This window comes from Spodoptera frugiperda, chromosome 17 (assembly GCF_023101765.2).
Source record: "Spodoptera frugiperda isolate SF20-4 chromosome 17, AGI-APGP_CSIRO_Sfru_2.0, whole genome shotgun sequence".
In the NCBI taxonomy this organism is placed as follows: Eukaryota; Metazoa; Arthropoda; class Insecta; order Lepidoptera; family Noctuidae; genus Spodoptera; species Spodoptera frugiperda.
The window spans coordinates 1,489,171-1,506,163 of NC_064228.1; the positions used below are offsets into that span (position 1 = coordinate 1,489,171).

Consider the following 16,993-nt stretch of genomic DNA (forward strand, 5'->3'; position numbering starts at 1 on the left):
ACACAATAAACCTATTAAAAAGATATTAAGGAAATTAAAGGCAAAAACGTGGCAACATAGTGCAAATACTTCTAGATACTTTTGTCTATGGTACATAGGGAAGAGACTACGAGTCACTTTTAATCGAAGCTTGTCAACAATAATCGATTACAATTTCTTGAAAGAACTAATTTTAAAATCACTGTTATTTCCCAATCTTTGATGAAATTATGTAGTATTATTTATTCACTTTGTAAATTATACTAATTTTATTGATGAAACTAACCGTTTTGACATCGACTGCAAATAGTATTTTAGTATTCGAGATGTGACATTTCGATTCTATAGCTGATTCCGATTCACGTGATTACGTCACTCGGGCCAAGCGAAGCGAGCGGAGGGAGATGTACGAGATTCGTACTGTGTTAAAATTAATACGTCATCTCTTATTCTAAAGTGATATCTGTAAATTAATTCGCGGTGTCGCTCAGAAATTTATTATAAAACTGTAAGTAAATAATTCTGGTGTCGATACACGCTTCACCGTATGGTATGAACGCGTTGTTTGGTTCCCTGTGCAGTGCCTATACAAATGCATAATATAACCTATCTGCGCTTTGCATAAATCTATGAGGCCGCAGCCTTGTAATTGATGCAGATGCAGCCGATGTGGAAATAAAGCGATAATGCGATTACAAAAGTAGTTAAAACGTCATCGGAGCGAAGCCATCAATACGGGGTGTTTTGCCGCGCTGTGTGCTGTGTTTATTGACGCGTTGGTTGCAATATTGCAGGCATAATGCCGGCGGCGCGAGGCGTTAAACGTGCTGCGTCCAAATCGTCCGCCGCTACGGCGTCAACAGCGGCTAAAAACAAGAAAAAACGTGGAGGTGAGTACATCCAAAGGCATTTTGCAATTGTTTTCTTTACATTTTTGCCTATGTCAATGACCTGTCAAACGCGATGGCGGGAAACGAAAGGCGCGAACACTCCATAAAAGTTCTTTTTTTGTGTTTACACGTAACTGTAGTTGAAATGGGATTTGGATGGCTATGTTTGGGCATTTAGAATGATGTTTATGTGTAAATATCGCGTTGGTTATGTAAGCGTTGCGCACGAATGGAATATTTTGAGGTTAGTTAACTCGAACGGCGACGCTTCACATTATTTACAAATGTATTTTTCACATAAATTAGTGTATTTCGTGAATAACCGTGACTAAGTTATGCTAAAATAGTTGTCTTTAAGTTGAATTGGAATGTATTTATCATGGTAACTTAGTTCAAAGTTGTCTAATGAGGCTAGAAGCAAGCCATTATTGTGCCATTAGCCAACTACACAGATAAGCGTAAAGTTTACAATGCTATAGTTATTTTTTGCATTATCTTTGTTCATATTAAATGCTGGCAAATAATGACCTATATATTTCTAAATATTATGTAATATTTTTAAACATAACTTATTGACACATGCTTGGTAACTACACTTTGTAGTTTGATAAGATATATTAGGTACTAGAGATTCTCCGTCATGCAGCATAAACATTATTTTTATTTCAAGAACTATTCTTAACAAGATATTGCATCCATTCTGAGTTAACAATACTAGTCTTCAAGCAATTGCATATATTTTAAAAGGTTTCTTTCTATGAAGTAGACATTTAGACTATGAACTTGCCTTTGAAAAACAGTCATCTAAAAGATAAGTAGGTAACTCTTAATGAACCTACTACAAGATAATCTAAATATTTTATCTTCATAATAAAACTTTGGTAAACATTAGTTTTCTTGCATGGCAACTCAATTTGACCTTGACACAATACAAAGAAAATAACAGTAATGGTGTTATCTATAAAAATACACATTTCATACATAGCACTTGTTTGAACTGACTAATAATCTGTTTATTTAACTTATGAGTTTGTATATTAAGTTGTACAAGTTTTCCCATAAGTATTAAAGCAAGTAAGTCATTAAACAATGATGTTAATGATTTATGTATCTTTTTATTTATTTCTTACCACAAAATACAACTATCATAACGGGAACACCTAATGTAATAGTGTATTGGCAATTTTTATGCCTATACAATATTGTAGAGAAATAGCAACATTTGTAAGAATGTTACATTCGGAAGAAAATTAACATTACATAGTTCATAATGAGTATAACATGCATTTTTTCAAGCACCGAGTTTATAGGTTGCCTATCGGTAGATATGCTTCATCATAGGTTGAATCATCACTTACAGTCAGACGAAACTAGCCAAACGTCAACCTATCTGATATATAAAAAAGTGATGATGCATACTTTGCTAGGTATTTTTTACCGAAAATAAAATACAAAATGCGAAGCTTAAATCTCCATCCTACTAGGTGTTAAATAAAATCATTAGTTCTCAACTAAGATATGACTAAAGTATGTAAACGGATTATGTCATTGGTCTTTTTATATTATTTATGTCATCATATTTGATAAGAGTGACCTTAGATTCCGAGTTATGCCTAGACTTGACTGTTCAAATTTAATTTACACTAACACCTGCAGTTTGTTTCCTGAACATATATGTATAGAGGTGATTCATCACTATACTACAAGTAAAAAATTGAGAATTTTGAAATCAATATTTTAAATATATAAGAAATATTAAGTTAAGAAGCTTACACTAATATTATAAATGTAAAAGTTTGTTTGTTCGGTTGTTTGTCCGCCAATTACACTGAAACTACTGAACAGATTTTGATGACATGTGGTATACCCAGTTGACAACAACAATAGTTTGAACTGCAACAAGTTTAAAAATATAGCTCATTGGCAATCCCTAAATACATAATTAGGCATTTTTTAATTTAAATCTTCACACCGAAGGAGTAAATACTTCTTCATAAGTAGTGCTATTTTCGGAGCTTACACTGTTACACAAAAAAGGTTACCGAGAGCATTGCACCGAATTGTCATCGGCATAAATGTCACACATAAAATACAAACATTATTGACATAGCAATCTAGAATAACCAAAAATGGGACCTAAATATATTACCTACCCACTGAAATGACTAAGATATTATGCTAATTAAAATGACAGATGAACTAAACTTTTTTTGTACTAAGTAAACCACAAAAAAGGTCCACATGAGATAAGTCGCGGGAATAACTTGGGATAGAAATTGGACATGGAAAGGCCAGAATGGAGAAGATGATTGTTGTATTTAAGATCAAACATTACTCAATACTTTATTGCTTTCCACATGTAAAGCTTAGGTGGTAAACTTAACTAGGACACAATGTGGACCCTGTCGGGCACAACATTAGAATTTATTTCAATTAATCCATAAACAGGCAATTTTGAAATGTCAAAATTTAGCTCCTGCTTGTTTCAAAGTGTAGTTTTGAAATGGAGAAGAATGACTAAGAAAGTTTTTGCAAAAATTTTTATATAAATTTATTAAAGTTGTATGTTATTTTGTCCAGCGATCCAATGGGAGATCCCATCGGCTCCGAAGAAGAGGGGTCGCGTGCTAGCATGTGGACAGGGCGACGTGGGCCAGTTGGGGCTCGGAGAAGACGTTGTCGAGACCTCCAAGTAAGTTTTTGCCACAACCATTTGTTTTTTACTTATAGATATTTATTTTTTAAGTATATAAATACTAACTTGCCATAGGACTAGCTATATTGTGTTTATTTACTTTAAAAAAATTAAAATAGGTATCAGATTATTGAATTAGCAACTAACGATTTGGTATTTCAATACAGAATTAATTATAATTATGTCAGATTCGGATTTGGGATTAATTTTATAAGATAATAACAATTATGTAGTCATACCATGTTAGTCAAGTGATGGCTAGTGTGATTGCTAAGCAAGCAGATTCAACTTCGGTGTTGAACACAGTAAAGTTTCTTACTAATAATTAAGTCTGGACTTACAGTACAGTATACTGTATGGGCTCAACCACTTTTACATGGAACTTACAACAAAACTGGTAAATACTGAAATAATGAATGTCAAATTATAAATATATTTGCCTACACCCATTCAGGAATGTGATGGCGTGACGTTATATTACGTATTTTGTTTTTGTTACATTACGTAAACTATTATAATAAAACTACAAACTAAAATAAATGATTATCCTTTTAGCAATCTTTATGCTAAAACATTACTTTTCCTTGTAACATATATGGATGTTATTAATTAATAACTTTATTTTGATTGTAGATTCAAGTATGTGACCGCACTGGGTGACAAAATAGTGGATGTGTATGCCGGTGGCATGCATACTATAGCTCTTGATAGCAGCGGGAAGGTAAGACATTGAATTATGAAAGATTTCAGTAAATTAATTATTCATTCTTACATCTCTAACCTACACGTGTATTTTTTAGTTATTAATATAAAAAAATTGGCATGGTATGCAGGATAAAAATACATTAAAACAGTCCGCAGTATGACTCATATCTTAATAGTGATCATAATCACACACTAAACTAAGTTTTTAGACAATAATTGAATAACTTTGTTAAGTAGTAAGAACCATGCTTCGGCACGAATGGGCCAGCTCAACTAAAGTGATACCACAGCCTCACAGAAAACAGATTTTATTAGCACAATTATCATTTCAATTCCGTATTTTTCATTGTTATAAAACTATTCCCATTTTTCCCTTCACTTTTTTGTATAAAATTAACCATTATGAAATATTATACCAATACGTAATAATGTATCCGCAGGTATGGACGTTCGGTTGTAATGACGAGGGCGCCCTGGGCCGCGCGACGTCTGGCGAGAGCGAGGAGGGCACGCCGGGCGCGGTCCGGCTGCCGGCGCCCGCCGTCGCCATCGCCGCCGGGGACTCGCACTCCGCCGCGCTGCTCAACTCCGGAGACGTTTATGCTTGGGGTGCTTTCAGGGTAAGTTTTGTGCTTTCGGAGTTAAAAGCTATATTAAATGAATCTCTTTATTTTCTTACTTTTACGCTAAATTATTTGGTTGACTGTACTACAAGTTGAAACACATATTCTCGTATTGTTTTCTATGGATTTATAAAGTCTAAATATGAATAGTATGGACAGGTTAACAAAATTAAATTCTCCATAATTCAGATTATTGCTTCAAAATTTAGTTTTATTATAATAAATTTTATTTTATTGTTTATCAAAACTGTAAACACATTTTTTTTTCTTTTTTAGTAAAGGCACTGTCATTTGTCACTGTACTTTTAGTACAGAAAGATTACCATAAAACTTTAAATAACTTTATGAACAACCCTTTTGTGAGTGACATAATTTCTATGCATATCTCATCCAACAACTTCGTTGCCTTATAATTAGTATATTACTTGTGCTATAGAAAGATTACCACAAAATATTCAATAACTTTATAAACAACCATCTTATGGATGTCATCATTTCTATCCATATCTCATCCAACAACTTCAATAAAACACATATATCTAACCTTTTCTTCCCTCCGTAGGACTCGCACGGCAGTATGGGCCTGGTGGTCCGCGGCCGTGAAGGCAAGTCGTGTCGCGAGCCGGTACACGTCGACATCGGAGAGACCGCCGTCGCCATCGCGTCCGGTGGAGACCATCTCGTTATACTATCGGTGAGACTTCGCTTTTTACCCGACTGCGCCAGAAGGAGGGTTATGTTTTTCGAGAGTATGTATGTATGTATGTATGTATGTATATATGTATAATTGTTTGGCACGCTCTGCAGCCTAAACGGCTTGATGGATTTTGACTTGAGAGGTGTCGTTAGATTCGTATTTACTGTGAGGTGACACTGGATATATCAAAATGTTTAAAAAAACAAAATGGCGGATTATTGGCGCCAAATTCGAATATTGCTCACTCTCTAGCCTGAACGACTCGATGGATTTCAGCTTAATAGGGGTCGTTGAATCCTATTTACTGTGAGAGTGAAACTAGACATATCAAATTATAATAAATAATAAAACTAAAAGAAAAGAAAATAAAAAAAGGTAATTTAAAAAACTAAAAAACCCGACTGCGTTTCTTTATAACATTAAAATGAAAAAAACCCTAAAACAAGAATACAAGAAAAATTTAAGCAGTCGGGACCCATTCTAGAAAGCCAGCCGTATGTGCCCTCACTAAGTCTTCATAATATTTAGAATGTTTAATTAGTACAAGTTTGTTTTAATTTTAACAAAATCAAAACAAGAGCCCTTTCGGATCTCTGATTGGTTGGTTAATTACAACCGTCCAATCACGGCGCCGAACCTGAATCTCGTTTCGAAATCGTACAACCTAAAACAAATTCATGCTAAGCATGTATCCGTATAAATTACAAATACCTGTAGTACCTGTAGTTGAGGTTCAGGTTAAAATGTATTCCTAATTTCTATATGACACAAGCTCCATATAAAACACATAAAAGTAACAATTTCTATAAATTAATTGTCGCCTTACCTCTTTAATATATTCCTAGGAATACATGAACTAGTACTGAATGTAGACTTTGTATTGCAGGCTTCAGGCGGTGTGTACACAATGGGCTGCGGAGAGCAGGGACAGCTCGGCAGACTGTCGCAGCGCTCCGCTTCCAGAGACGCCAGGCAGGGATTCAGTAAGTACTATAAGCTAAGCTATGTTTTTTATTATGAAAAATGTTTTTTTTTTTTATATTTATGACTTTCCTACTATGAATGCATCACATACTAGAACTGCACATCTACATAGCTTAGTATCAGTGGAAACGGTCACATAGTTTCACAGTTTAGCTTAGCTACATTGCACATCTTTGGTGAAAAAGCACCCTAAAAGTTAGAATAGAATAGTATTGTTATGAAGTACACTACAGATATACTTTTCCAAAAAAATAAAATATTTAGTTCATACTAGAACATACTATGCTCTAATTTAAATATTGGACCTATACCGCCGCGTGATCTTGAATGTAGTTTGACGAATAAACCTATGTATTTGTAGTCGCTCTCAAATTTCGTTATGTCACTTTATCAATTCTTTATAAAATGACGGAGATAGCGACGATATTTACTGTACTTTAACTTAAAATTGATGTAGCAATTATCAATCAAATGTCAAATAGAAACAGTCTCTCAGTCCCATTTTTACACCAAAGCCAGTATTTATTTAACAAAACGCTATGTTTCCAGGTGCCCTGCTGGTTCCATCGAAGGTGACGCTGAAAGCGGGCGGCGCGCGGATCTGGGCGGGGTACCACGCCACCTTCGTACTCGACAACAACGACAAGATGCTCGCCTGGGGACTCAACAACTATGGACAACTTGGTTTGTATATATTTCGCTACTCTTCTGTCCGCTTTGTCTGTCTTATCCATGTATATCTGTTTCTACTAAACATGTGATGAAAGAATAACAAACATACATCCTCACAAACTTTCGCTATCGGCGGTCGGCGGGGCTAAACGAAAGCGCGATTCGCGCTCTGAGTAGTCGGCGCGAATGTAAACCCAAACAGAGCGCCGAATGGCCGGCTCGAATGAATCGTACTAAACCGATAAACGTCATGAACATGTCGATCGCAATAACATTAACTATCGCAGTGTTGTTAAATCCAACAAAATACTAATTTATCACTTAATTTGTACTGGCCAGGTATAACAGGCGAGAAGCGTAAGACGGCGATATTCTCCCCGACGGAGTGCGACGCGTTCACGTCGCAGCAATGTGGCTGGGTCCGTGTGGCTTGTGGGCAACATCACTCGCTCGCACTCGACAACAACGGACAGGTCTACGCCATCGGACGGTGCGAGTACGGCAGGTAAATGCTCGGATATACATTGTACTAGCTACTCATCAGTTAATGGGCTATCAAACACAAAAAAAAGCATTGGAACCAGTGTGTGAAACTTTAAACTATATTTTATAGAGACTTAAATTAAAAGCAATTATTTAAATGCAATTTCAAACATAGACTTAACATGATCTTTATCAAGTTGACCCACACTAGTATGTTATCCTGTGTCGTGGGTGCGTTTACAAACATACAATTTCACATACACTACACATGACACCTGGAACAACAATCTGTGGATCACACAAAGAGTTGTTCCGTGTGGGAATCGAAAGACAACAATCAGAATCAAGACAAGAATCGACAGTAGAAAACTGTAATATTAAAATTTAGTTTCTGTTCTAATTGTGGAAACATAGTACGCGAAGATGAAGAGATCCTCATTCTATTATTATCTAATATGTGTATTGTATTCTCAGACTGGGTCTCGGTGACCGCGCGGGTGACGCGGAGGTACTGGAACCGATCCCTGCGCTGCAAAACAAGAAGGTCATCAGCATAGCCGCCGGGACCAGCAACTCGTTCGCCGTCACAGACTCCGGTTTGTATGACATTACTATTTCTTATTGGGAAATAAATTCTACCTAGAACTTTAGAGAACAGAGTAAAGTTCCCCAATAGTAGCCATACATGATAGGTTTTAAAGCCTTGCCCTTACATGTACAACTGAGCAGTCAAACCCTAGCGTATATGGGGGAAAACTGTACAGTTGTCAGTACAATATAAGTCGGTAATGCCTGTACAGTTTTGCATGTATGGGTAAAACCGTCGTGCAAAACCTGACGTATATGGCCACCATAAGATCGGAATAGGGGAATCCTCCGACCAGGCGAGGTGATCGTACCTGGTGAGGTAACTGCTCAATCAAATAGTTATACATTGGTATTTTCTATCCATGTGTATTTGAATGTAAACTTCACATATGCTATGTAGAATCTAATTCAAATGTTTGTTTAATCATTCACCTAGATATTTCACTATTTCTTTCAAATTTACCACAATTAACTAGAGAAAACAATGTTCTAATGTAACACCATTCTTACTCCCAGGTAGCGTAGTGTCATGGGGCATGGGTTCGGAAGGCCAGCTGGGTACGGGCGCGTGTAACGACGCGGCCGAGCCCACGGCCGCCGTCACGCCCGCGCTGGCAGACCGCACCCCGCTACATGTCTCCGCCGGGGGACAACATACCGTGTTGCTTGTTGTAAGTAGCTTTTTATTATCTACTAGCTACTTCCGCGCGGTTTCACTCGCTCTGCTTGGCTCCTATTGGTCATAGCGTGATGTTTTATAGCCTTCCTCGATAAATGCACTATTCAACACAAAAATAATTATTCAAATCGGACCAGTAGTTCTGGAGATTAGCGCGTTCAAACAAACAAACAAACAAACTCTTCAGCTTTATAATATTAGTATAGATTCGACTAGTTTCAAGCCATGATGGGGCTCATACTCGAAGACCAAGACAAAATACCTTATCAAATAATTACTCGAGTAATCCGTTGAACATAATAAGCTAGTTTCCTACTATTCAAATTCTATACTTTTTTCGAAATATCAAAACTATATGTTCTATGTATTTTGTAAGAAATAGTGAGTTATGAGGTCATCAGATTTTTACGTCAAACAGCATACTTATATCTAGAAAGTTTTAGAAAGTTCTGCGCGCACTGTAACATTGTTATAATCCCTTATCCTCTACAGGAGGACCCAACCGCCCAAAAGGAAGCGTCCCCTCCGCCAGAGAGTGAGACTTCAGAACAGAAGGGAGACTCCCAGTCCGCTGAGTCAGAGGAGGAGGAGCCCCGACCTGCCAAGCGGCCGAAGAATGAACAGGAGGGAGAGATCTCTTCCACCTCCAGCGCACAACCCAGCGATGTAGGGGAGGAGGCTAAACCACAGGTAACATACCTTTGAAAAGGGCCTTAACCCTTCGTATGTTTGGAACGTGGATCCACGCGAGACCCAATGTGTTTTCTATTGTTGTCTTTATACGGTATACGAGAGGTATACCATCACCATTGAAAACAATTGTTTGCTTGTTTTTTAAGTTTGTTTGCAATTAATAAGGTGCTTTAAGAATATAATTATCTACTTTACAAAAGGTTTATTACGTCAGTTCTTTTTGATAATCGTAAGAAAGCTGGTTTTAGGAGCTTAAATTAAATTAACTAAAAATCATGGTTTCCTCACATACATTAATCGAGAAAAGCTCTACTAGTTTCGAGTCAAAGAGGGATTTTTACTACTAACCAGTAGGCTCATGATGAAGATTCCCTCTGTGACTCGAAAGTAGAGCTTTTCTCATTAACTAACGTGTGCAAACCGTAATGTTTTAGTTAATTTAGATTTTTGTAGTCCAAATTGTCGAATTAGCCATAATGTTGATGTTATAGAAGTCATACACTAGACCCGATTTGCCACAGGATCAATAATTGAACTGAAGTGTCACACTTATGTAAATAGATAAGGTGCTGATAATCACTACATATCTGTATCAAATGCTACACTACAAGCATTAGGGGATTGTTGATAGATAGTAAACTATGATGTCACTTGTATTCAAGTTATTACGATATATATGTACATAGTTTTAACTGTTGACATACTTTATCTGATTATATACTGGGACTGAGTTCTTATAAAATAATTAGTCATAGTCAGAGACATAACTTTTTAACACTATTTGGTGCTTACAAGCTATATGAAATATAAGCTTCTGCCAGCGACTTCGCTCGCGTTCCCGTGGGATAGGAAGTATTCTATCATCCAAGTCCCCTATCTGCATACTAAATTTCATCAAAATCCGTTCAGTAGTTTTAACGTAATTGACGGACAAACATCCAAACATTTACCTGTATAATACTGATAGGTTGGTTCATTCGCGGCGGCCAATCAGAACGCCGAACGCGCTCTCATTTTGTTCTCTGTAATGCAAACTCATACTAATGGTACTGGCGTATTTTCTATTGGGTCAGTATAAAAATTAAACATTTGTGTAACTCACTCACTCTTTGCTTCACAAAAATCGAGTATTGTGAGTGTAAAAATCTTTAAAATCTTACTGCCACACTACATTTAATGATTACTTAATCTACTCCTTAGTAACGATTTTGTATCGAAAACAATTGCTAAGGACAGGGTTAAGTAACCATTAAATGAAAATCCAGACGTATGTTCAATAGGGTCACCATATAAATTAACATTTGTGTGACACACTCGCTCTCCTTCACAAAAATCGAGTAGTGAGTGTAAAAAACATTAAAATCTTAATGGTCCATTTACTATAGGGTAAAAAGCGTGGCCCCCAGCCAGGGTCGTCTGCCGGCAGCACCAAGAGTTCCCGGAAAAAGGCACGCCGGAATTAGGTTCTCAATAGTTGTTACAATGTGGCGTTTGTATTACTTTCTCTGTTGCATTAGTAAAAATTCAAACTGTAATGCGAACGATGTAGATGCGAAAACGATGCGGTGCGACGCGGCGCGAATGCGATCAATTGGATTGATATTTTCACGCGAACTGGACGCAGTACTGCCGTTTTTAAAGACTTTCTTAGGCCTTACCTTTTGCCAGCGGCTTCACCTACGTTAGTATGGGATAAAAGTAGCCTATGTATAATTTCACACCATAATTATTTACCTCTGTTCCAAATTTCATCCCGTTCCCTCCCGCCGCTTTTTTGACATGATTAAGTAACAAATACGGCCCTACAATAAGGATGATGACTGGATCAAAAATAAATTATTACAACTTTTCAAAACAATAAAATATTCAAAAATAATCACACTCTCATTCATAAATTTGATGAACTACTTAATTTTCGATTTTTTCTAGCTAAATTTCTGGAAATAAGTCTGCTATTTGACGTCAAATACTTATGACGTCATAATAGAGTATTTCATACAAAAGTCATAGAAAATATCGTTTTAGACGTTTCGAAAAAAGTATTGAATTTGACTAGTAGGAAACATGCCTATTTCCAATTTCTAGCTTTATGAGCCAATTAGAGAATGTTTTTTTACAAGTGCAACATAATGAAATGAATAGAGTAGGTTTATAGTTAGGTAAAGGTGACACAGAATAGTAGTTAAATGAGCCATAATATAATTATTAGTTTAAAAATGGGTGATGGAATAGTATTAATTATTTATTTCGTATTTTTTAGTTTTGTTTCGTCCTTTGTGTTGTCCTATTTATTTAGTTTTTGTTTATTTATTTTTTTAGATTATGTAGTTAAGTATTTTGTTATTACATACATACATACATCTCGCCTGTCTCTAAATATAGGTAGGCAGAGACAATGGAACGCCAATTTTACGAATCTTACATACCTCTTTCGCTTCATCAACAGTCATCAGTCTATTCTTGCATGTATTTTGTTATTTTTGTGTAGATGTTATTGTAGATAGCCAAGCATGATGGCTTACTCAGAATCAGGTAAAACAATATCGCTTTTTTTACATACAGGACTTTGAGAATTGCATGAAATGTTTTTTTTTTTACGGTATAAGCCGGCAAACAAGCAAACTGTTCACCTGATGCTAAGCAATCGTCGCCCATGGACACTTGAAACACCAGATGCAGAACACGTCACAAGTGCGTTGCCGGCTTTTTGGGGGTTAGGAATTTAAGGATTGTTGGGAATCGGGGATTGGGAAGGGGCGTAATTGGGTGGAATGAATTGATTGTTTGTATTACAACAATACAAATATATTTTATGTGGTAGTTTTCTCTATATAATGAGAGTGATGGCGACAATTTGAATGTTAATTACGAAGTTTTGGCAATAACAATCCCATTGACAATTACTTCAGAATTGAGCGATAAAATTAACTTAACAACTTGATGCATGAGGAATAAGTTTCTTAAAGATTCCATTATTTATTATATTGTAAGAAATGTAATAGTTTTTTCGCATTATGTGAATAAAAATGGGTGATATAGTATTTATAATGGCAAGCGTCCACAGACCCGCATCGTACGCATTCCGTATGACGTCATCGGTACGCATCGCATATAGGCATTCCCGATGATGCGGTCCGTACGATACAGATCAGTGGACGCAGTTGTATGAGTTTCTTAACAAGATCAAACTAAAATCCGTTGCGTGCGATGCGTACGATGCGGGCCTGTGGACGCGTACCTTAAGTGGGTATTTTATTAACCTTCGAAAGCATTACACTACTCAATACACAAAGAGGTTACTCTGTCTGCAAAATTATATGTGAACCAGTATAGTTACATTATTATAATATTGTCCTGAAATTTTCAGAAGGTGAATGGTGATGAAAAGAAAGAAACGCCAATGGAAGTTGATGAAACTGGTGAGTTCAACTAGTCTTAAAATTTTTAATATATTTACTAAGTTTGATTACTTGGCTTTACTTGCGAAATGAAATAAAGAAATACAGTTTATTTGCACCAATTAAAAAAATATAAACATAAACATTAATATGATAAAAAAAACATAAAAGCCATGGTGCGAAATGACATGTAACTGTTTCATCCATCAATCAATGTATTTTGTGGCAAAATTCAACACTATCTGTTTTAATCTTGAGACTCACATCATCACCATCAGCGTGTAGCGGGTTCGATTCCCGCACGAAGCAACTCTGTGTGATCCAGAAGTTGTTGTTTCGGGTCTGGGTGTCATGTGCATGGGAGCTTGTATGTTTGTAAACGCACCTACGACACAGGAGAAAATTCTAGTTAAAAATAAATCATCCTATAGTTTTCTTAGTTTGTGAAGCAATTTTTTTTGTAAATGAACAATAGTTATTATTTTATCCTATTCTATACTTTTTATCCTCACCATAAAGTCAAAGCATTTATTTGGATTAATCCTAAATTAGACACTTTGAAACGTCAAATTGAATTGTCCGTCAGTCTGTCTGTCAGTAAAGCTAGGCGCACATATTAATAATATAATTGTATATCATATTATAGTGTCTAGATAATTTAGATAAATATTCCTAATTCACTTTCCAATTTATATAAACGTTATTGTTTGCTCCCCCAGTCGTATCCCTCTTTGCCGAGGATCACGACGACACCCAGGTGATGTCCGCATGAATTTGCTGCCACCAAACACTCACACTGACTTTTAGCTCGATTCAGTAAAGTGATAGTTTCAATACACGATAAAACTACGATTTTGTGGTTTAATTATTCAGTTTAGGAGTAAAATCGATTAATGTACGTGTATTTAACAAACTGTGAATAGCATGAGATGGTATGGTACACAATAACATATGCTTTAAAAGTATAGTAGCATTTAACAAAATGATATAAGCATAACATCAAATGACACGTGACTGTGACTCTTCTGGTGTTGCGAGTGTCCATGGGTGGCGCTGATCGCTTACCAATCAGGTGACCCGTCTGCCCGAAAAAATAAAACAATAATAAGTAAGGCAGTTTACTGAATTAAACTAAAAGTCAGCACTACAACCGACTACATTCCTACTTATTAACATCATCCCATTCCACAGACACCCCACAACAAAAGGAGGAAGACGCAGAAACAGAAACAAAGTCAGCAGACGAACAAACAGACACGGAGCAGACCGAACCAGAGAACACACAGACGGAGGACTCCAAGCCGGAGACCACGGACACCTCGAGCCAGGAGACCACCGACAGCGACACCAAGTCCCAGGAGCCAGACAAAACTGACGTAGAAATGAGCGAAGAACGTACTGAAGTCAACGGCACGCCAGAGGTCGCCGAGCCCAAGACTGTCGACGTCATACCCACAGCCAACCCTCTCACCACAACGGCGTGATGGTCACTGTGTTAGCATCTGGACAGCACATAGTTGGTTTAAACGTTCAGGTTTTTGTTTGGCAGGCGGTTACGTTATACATATCTTACGTAAGGACTGTTCACTCATTTCACAATTCTACACATCACTTTAGCCAAACACAATATTAAATTAGTTTTAAAAGTAAATGTTATTCTAAATAAACCGCCTCGTTGACGCATTTTTTTAGTCTAAAACTTTATATTAGATTTGATATTAGCGCCTTCAGGAATCGTTCGTGCCTTTCCTTTATTGAGGACTACACGGATAGGCTAAACATTTGACGCTTTTTTTAAAAAAGAATGTTTAAAACTGGAGAAATATGTCTCGCCGGTAGATTGGTATGTCTTCCTGAAGTCAAATTCCACCAATTGACTGGACAATCTCTACTTTACATGTGAATAGTTTATTCAATCATCAACTCTAACTATATAGAAATAACATTACAAATGAGTTATTGTATTTCAGAGATTAGTCTCCAATTAATCCAGTCACCGTCGAGACATAAACAGCTTTGTTTCATCAACAATGAATCGTAAATCCCTAGTTTTAAAGTATATTTTCATACAATTCAGTCTTTGTCTGTCTAAATGAACCCTGACGTATAAATTGACTAAGTACCATGTGGTACTTTGAGCTATCGGGCGGTACGAAGTCTAGTACTGAAATAAATGTATTGTTGTACAATACTGATGATTTTTTTACAAAAATATATTCGAAGTTGACTTATGTAGGTAAGTATGTTCTCTGTACTGGTTCGCGAATGCTAAATGTGGTGATTGGAATTGCATTTGGTATTATAAATATCGGTCCTAAATGTGGGATCATCCTGTTAGGTTGTGGATGGCAGATGGCAGTCGCTCCGAGTCGCTAAATCCGATAAAAACTATCTTAAAGTATATTTTATATAAGATATAGATTTCTAATCGCTTGATTCTGATGATAAAGTTTCATAAAATTAATATCAAATGTTCTTCAATACACACGGAGAAGCGTTTGTGAATCAGTACGTGACTCCGGTCGCATGTAATGTAATTAACGATAAACTGACTTGTCTACCTATCCAAGCTCCATGCAAGCGCGAAGGTTGTGTTATTAATAATTTAATATTATGTTTGACCTTGAAATAAAGCTAAAAATTAATTCAAATTCATTCTTTTCTTCATTCTCCTATTCTCCTTGTATTTAATACACTTTATGAGTGAATAATTCAATTTAATATATAATTATAATATAATAATTTAGTTGAATATTTGTATTATATTATTTAGTTGCTATATTGTCGTTAAATACATTACATTCGTGGTTCCACGTTAGTTGTCAATGTGTTAGTTACTCCCGTTTGTTGTACAATTAAAATATATAAGACTGCGCGATTTGAAACGGCGCGGTATAGTTTCAATAGATACATAATTACATAGGGTTACGGTTATAAATGTTCAGTGTTCACATTAGATACAAATAAGTATATTGTAGTTACATAGACCAAGTAGGAGTGGAAATATTAGCCAATTGGAACATAAAACAAGTTTTGCTTCTCCTCGGGTCATCTATCGTGGCGTTTCGAATTGTTAGCAAAGGCACACAATGTTTATCAACTTCGAATATTAAAAAGTCCCGTTCCGAGGCTAATGCGCCGATATTTTTTTATAAAAAATGTTGATACATTGCCGTTTTGTTCGTAATAGTTATATTAGAGCGATGATTTATTAGGTATACAGTGGGATATGTTTTTATTTAGGGTATAGGCGATACCGATATTATTGTATAAGCGTAAATATTCAATTACATTAAAATGTGTTTGTAATGTTGCTCTCGAATCAAGTTCGTTGGCAAAATGTGGCAATATGTATTAAAAATGAAGCATAATTTTATTTATTGCTATGGAGATAGAAATTATAGCTTAATTTAAGTTTAATGTATGGTTGCACTAAAGGTTTTGAAGTACTAGTAGGGTAATATTGCGAACAAACGCGGCGCAGATATCTTCAGAGCGCGTCGAGCCTCGGGCGTGACATGTAAAATAGTATCTTTAGCGATTCGCGTCGCATATAGTGTTGAGGTTGCTAGAAAATAATTGATATAAATAATTAAGCTAAGGTAATTATCAAATGTTGTAACGTGTCCTTGACTGGTACAAAAATAACAATATTTCGGAAAATAGATAAGTATTGTAGTAAAAAATTGAAATCATTAAGTAAACGTTATGTTGAAAAAGTTTTTTTTTATTATTTTATAGTAACGTTTTTCGTGCATGATTCTAAAAGTACAAATGTACTGGTTCTTTCACACGACGCTATATTTCTTAATTGTTAAAATAAAGATGAACTATAATGTATTGTGTTTTCCTAATAAAATAGTAGTGTAATATTTGTGTTTTATTTTTATTTCAACATTATTATTAT

General features: G+C 35.9%; 1 protein-coding gene across 3 annotated transcripts; it reads left to right on the plus strand.

Moving 5' to 3' along the window:
• Positions 1 to 320: 320 nt before the first annotated feature.
• Positions 321 to 16,956, plus strand: LOC118276655 (regulator of chromosome condensation). Of its 3 annotated transcripts, none has more exons than XR_004783690.2 (15): positions 321 to 487; positions 774 to 869; positions 3,450 to 3,561; positions 4,198 to 4,285; positions 4,710 to 4,889; positions 5,455 to 5,586; positions 6,476 to 6,572; positions 7,123 to 7,257; positions 7,585 to 7,750; positions 8,203 to 8,324; positions 8,833 to 8,987; positions 9,488 to 9,685; positions 11,074 to 11,151; positions 13,056 to 13,107; positions 14,278 to 14,375. XR_004783690.2 is itself a non-coding variant. In XM_035595060.2 (15 exons), the coding sequence occupies exons 2-15, from the start codon at positions 779 to 781 to the stop codon at positions 14,568 to 14,570; spliced, it is 1,884 nt and encodes a 627-aa protein (XP_035450953.1). In that variant the 5' UTR covers positions 321 to 487; positions 774 to 778; the 3' UTR covers positions 14,571 to 16,956. The 3 variants fall into 3 exon arrangements, 2 of the variants coding, with proteins under 2 accessions (XP_035450953.1, XP_035450954.1); XM_035595060.2 differs by having other exon boundaries at positions 11,074 to 11,136; positions 14,278 to 16,956; XM_035595061.2 differs by lacking the exon at positions 11,074 to 11,151 and having other exon boundaries at positions 14,278 to 16,956.
• Positions 16,957 to 16,993: the final 37 nt, after the last annotated feature.

Coding starts and splice junctions, on each gene's coding strand:
- LOC118276655 (XM_035595060.2), top strand. CDS start 779: ATGCCGGCGGCGCGAGGCGTTAAACGTGCTGCGTCCAAATCGTCCGCC. Junction 870..3,449: donor AAACAAGAAAAAACGTGGAG/GTGAGTACATCC, acceptor TATTTTGTCCAG/CGATCCAATGGGAGATCCCA. Junction 8,988..9,487: donor AACATACCGTGTTGCTTGTT/GTAAGTAGCTTT, acceptor TATCCTCTACAG/GAGGACCCAACCGCCCAAAA.